Below are 3,691 nucleotides of genomic sequence, written 5' to 3'. Positions count from 1 at the left end.
ATGCAGATGACTAATGCACCAATTGAAGATCCCGCTACTGAAGCATAATTTTAGAGAAGGCAATATGGTGTCTCATCTACTAGCCAAGCAAGCTACCAAAAATGTATCAACGTCTAAGTGTTTTTACCATGCCTGTCCACCCCGTTTTATTGAGTATGAAGTGACCAAAGACAAGCATGGAGTTTGTAATGGTAATAGGAGTATGTCAAACAATGTTTGTAACTATTTGGCAACTATGGGTAATACTAGTGCCCTAAAAAAATTTGCTACGCCTATGTAATTTGCTTTATATATATATATATATATATATATATATATATATATATATATATATATATATATATATATATATATATTTAATATTCATGTGTTATGTTCAAAAAAAGAAAGAGATGTTCAAAGTGAAGTAAAATAAATATATTAATATTTCTATCTCAATAATTTTCTTTAATATAGATCAATTCATAGTAAGTTTGGTTTAATCAAATTTAAAGAGAATAATTTACTATATATTTTGTTAAAATGATATGTAATGTCAACAGATTTCATTGTGCCATTTATATCATTATCATATTGAGTTTAAGTTCTATACTGGTGTAGAAAGTTTACACAACCATGTACCTTATAAGATAATTGTACGTATGTAATCTCTTTATAAACATAGTAAATATATTAAAAGTAGAACCTAATAACTATCACAGGTTATAATTTACTGATATTATAAAAAGAATACGATTATTATACAATTAAATCCATATCACGATCACCAATGTATTAACTCTCTATAGATATACTTTTCTAACTTAAGTATAATTATTAATATTTGCATGATTAGGAATAGGATACTCAAATTTGACCGCACAGACATCATAAAACTAACTGATAATTAGTATGTGATAAATTTCATATATTTGTTGGTTACAATAATATTAAGTTTTAGCTAATGAATTTATTGATAATCTAATTGAGTTACTTTTAAATGGTTAAATTAACTATAATAAAATAAGAAAAGGAAAAAAGACAAGCTTGGAAAGAAGCAATAATCTCACTACAATTGGTTCAACAAATTGAAGTTACATACAAGGAAATAAAACTCTTCCATATTAAAATTCTAAATATTAGGACTCTCTATCTAGTTCAAATAAGGAATGAGTAAATTTTTTATTGTTTATAAGGTCCTAATATTAGGAGAATAATTAAATAACAACATTATCTAATGTGAATTTTATTTTTAAGGATAAAAAATGTAAACGACATTTTGCTAAGGGTTTTTGTACTTTTAATATCTTAGAGTACGCACATTACGCGAATCTATAATAATGGAGATAAATTTTTAAATCAAATAAATTATTTTAAACAATGTATTATATATAAAATAAAATTAAAAATTATAAGCTAATGATGAATAAATTCTGAAATGACTAATAATTAGTCAATGTTCTAGAACAAACTACTAAAAATTACTGGTTAATTAAATTAAAGTAGAAATACTATGTCCTTTAAGTTTCATTCGACTTCCCAATATGAAAGTCAAACTATTTAGTTTTCATCTTAAGTTTTGAAAATAAAATTTTTATTTTAAAAATTTTAGATATTAAAAAAACAATATTTCTATAATTACAAGTATTTAAAAGAAGTAATTGAAAAATCATAGCAAAATACTATCAAATTCGTCATTTTTTTTTACTATAAAGTGCATAAAATAAGAATTAGTAAGAAATAAATAAATATTATAAAGTTTAAATTTCATTCCTCCTGCGTTATGGAAGAAAGAACTTATTGGCTGATAACTAAAGAATAAATTAAAATTTCATAAAACTCAATTTAAATTAGTAAAGGCAAAGTCAATTAATAATACACAAATAAGAACTCTTTGGTTACGTATATAATTTTTCAATGCATAGTTCAATAAGAAAAGGACATTCATGTTTTCGAAGATTTATGTGTAGTATTTGCATGCATATTATGTATATTTATACAAAATTATGCAATATTTGGTCGTATAGTTTCCTTGTTAAAAAAGAATCTTACCTTTTACTTCTTTGTATTCTCATCTATTTTCTTAATTTTTTCGTCCTTATTTAGTTGATTTTGAACTCCTAAATATTAGGTATAATTTAAATTTTACTTCATTTAAAAATCCTAAATATTAGAAAAGTATCTTAAATTACATATTTATACAATGCAAAACTTATTTTAAAAGATAAAAAAGACGAACGACATTTCGCTAAGGGATTTCGTGCTTTTAATATAGTATAGATAATGGGGCATGGTGCGTTAAAAATAAATGGGACATGATTAGATTGTGGGATTATTTAATAGATATATTTTATTTGTTAATATATGGTTCATTGTAATATAAATCATATTTTGATTTAAATTAGATAAACTTATATTTTTATTTTTTCAATTTTAGTATTAATTGTTTATAAGTAGCTAAGTGAGTCCCGGGAGAGATCATATGGAGATGTTTGGAGGCTAAGAGAGTGCCAATAGCATATATTAGAGTGATCTAGGACATGTATGATGGAACTAATACACGTGTTAGGACAGCAGGAGGAGCCTCTAAGTATTCCCGGTTGAGATGGGGCTGCATCAGGGATCAACACTTAGCTGTTTTTGTTTTTCTTGGCAATGGACGTATTGACGCGACACATTTAAGGGGAGGTACTTTGGTGCATGTTATTTGCAGATGACATAGTCCTGATTGATGAGACGCGAGATAGTGTTAATGAGAGGCTGGAGGTCTGGAGACATACCCTTGAGTCTAAAGGTTTCATGTTGAGCAGACCAAGACAAAATACTTATAATGCAAGTTCAGCAGTGCTACCCTGGAAGCGGACGGAGATGTGAGGCTTGATACGCAAGCCATCCCCAGGAGAGAGAGTTTGAAGTATTTGGGGTCTATAATTCAGAATGATGGGGGAGATTGATGAGGATGTCACACATCGTATCGGAGCAGTGTGGATGAAGTAGAGGCTCGCTGCTGTTATCTTATGTGATAAGAATGTGCTGTTGAGACTTAAGGGTAAGTTCTACAAGGTAGTGGTTAGACCGACTATGTTGTATGATGCAGAGTGTTGGCCAGTCAAGAACTCCCATGTCCAACAGATGAAAGTAGCTGAAACGAGGATGTTGAGATGGAAGTGTGGGCATACAAGGTTAGATAGAATTAGGAATGAAGTAATTCGAGACAAGATGACAGTGACCCCTATGGAGGAAAAAATACAAGAGGCGAGGCTGAGATGGTTCGGGCATGTTAAGAGGAGAAGCACAGATGCCCTAGTCAAGAGGTGTGAAAGGTTGGCCTTAGGGGGTAAGAGGAAGGGTAGAGGTAGGCCAAAGAAGTCTTCCAAGGAGGTGATCAGGCGGGACATGGAGCAACTTGAGCTAACCGATGATATAACTTTGGATAGGAGGGTGTGGAGGTTAAGGATTAGGGTATAAGGTTAGTAGGTAGTCATGGGTTTCCCTTTATCTCCATTAGTTCGATAGTATTAGGGTTATATGGTACCCCTTTTATCATTAGTTTGTTACTGTTGCATATCTTGTTCTGTTATTACTTGACATCACTACTTCCTTTGTTTGCTATCAATACTCCTTTCATATTCTATACTGCTATCAGACCCTCAGATTTAATTCTCTAAATAAATTTTCTTGCTATCAGTATTTCTTTCATATTCTTTATTGT

General features: G+C 29.9%; 1 protein-coding gene across 1 annotated transcript; it reads left to right on the top strand.

Moving 5' to 3' along the window:
* The first annotated feature begins 2,519 nt into the window (after positions 1 to 2,519).
* Positions 2,520 to 3,447, top strand: LOC138887532 (uncharacterized). The gene is made up of 2 exons (XM_070169292.1): positions 2,520 to 2,667; positions 3,077 to 3,447. Exons 1-2 carry the CDS (start codon positions 2,520 to 2,522, stop codon positions 3,445 to 3,447), a joined length of 519 nt encoding a protein of 172 aa, XP_070025393.1.
* The last annotated feature ends 244 nt before the right edge of the window (positions 3,448 to 3,691 follow it).

This window comes from Nicotiana sylvestris, chromosome 3 (genome assembly GCF_000393655.2).
Source record: "Nicotiana sylvestris chromosome 3, ASM39365v2, whole genome shotgun sequence".
NCBI classification, from domain to species: Eukaryota; Viridiplantae; Streptophyta; class Magnoliopsida; order Solanales; family Solanaceae; genus Nicotiana; species Nicotiana sylvestris.
This window is presented reverse-complemented; position numbering and strand designations above follow the sequence as displayed.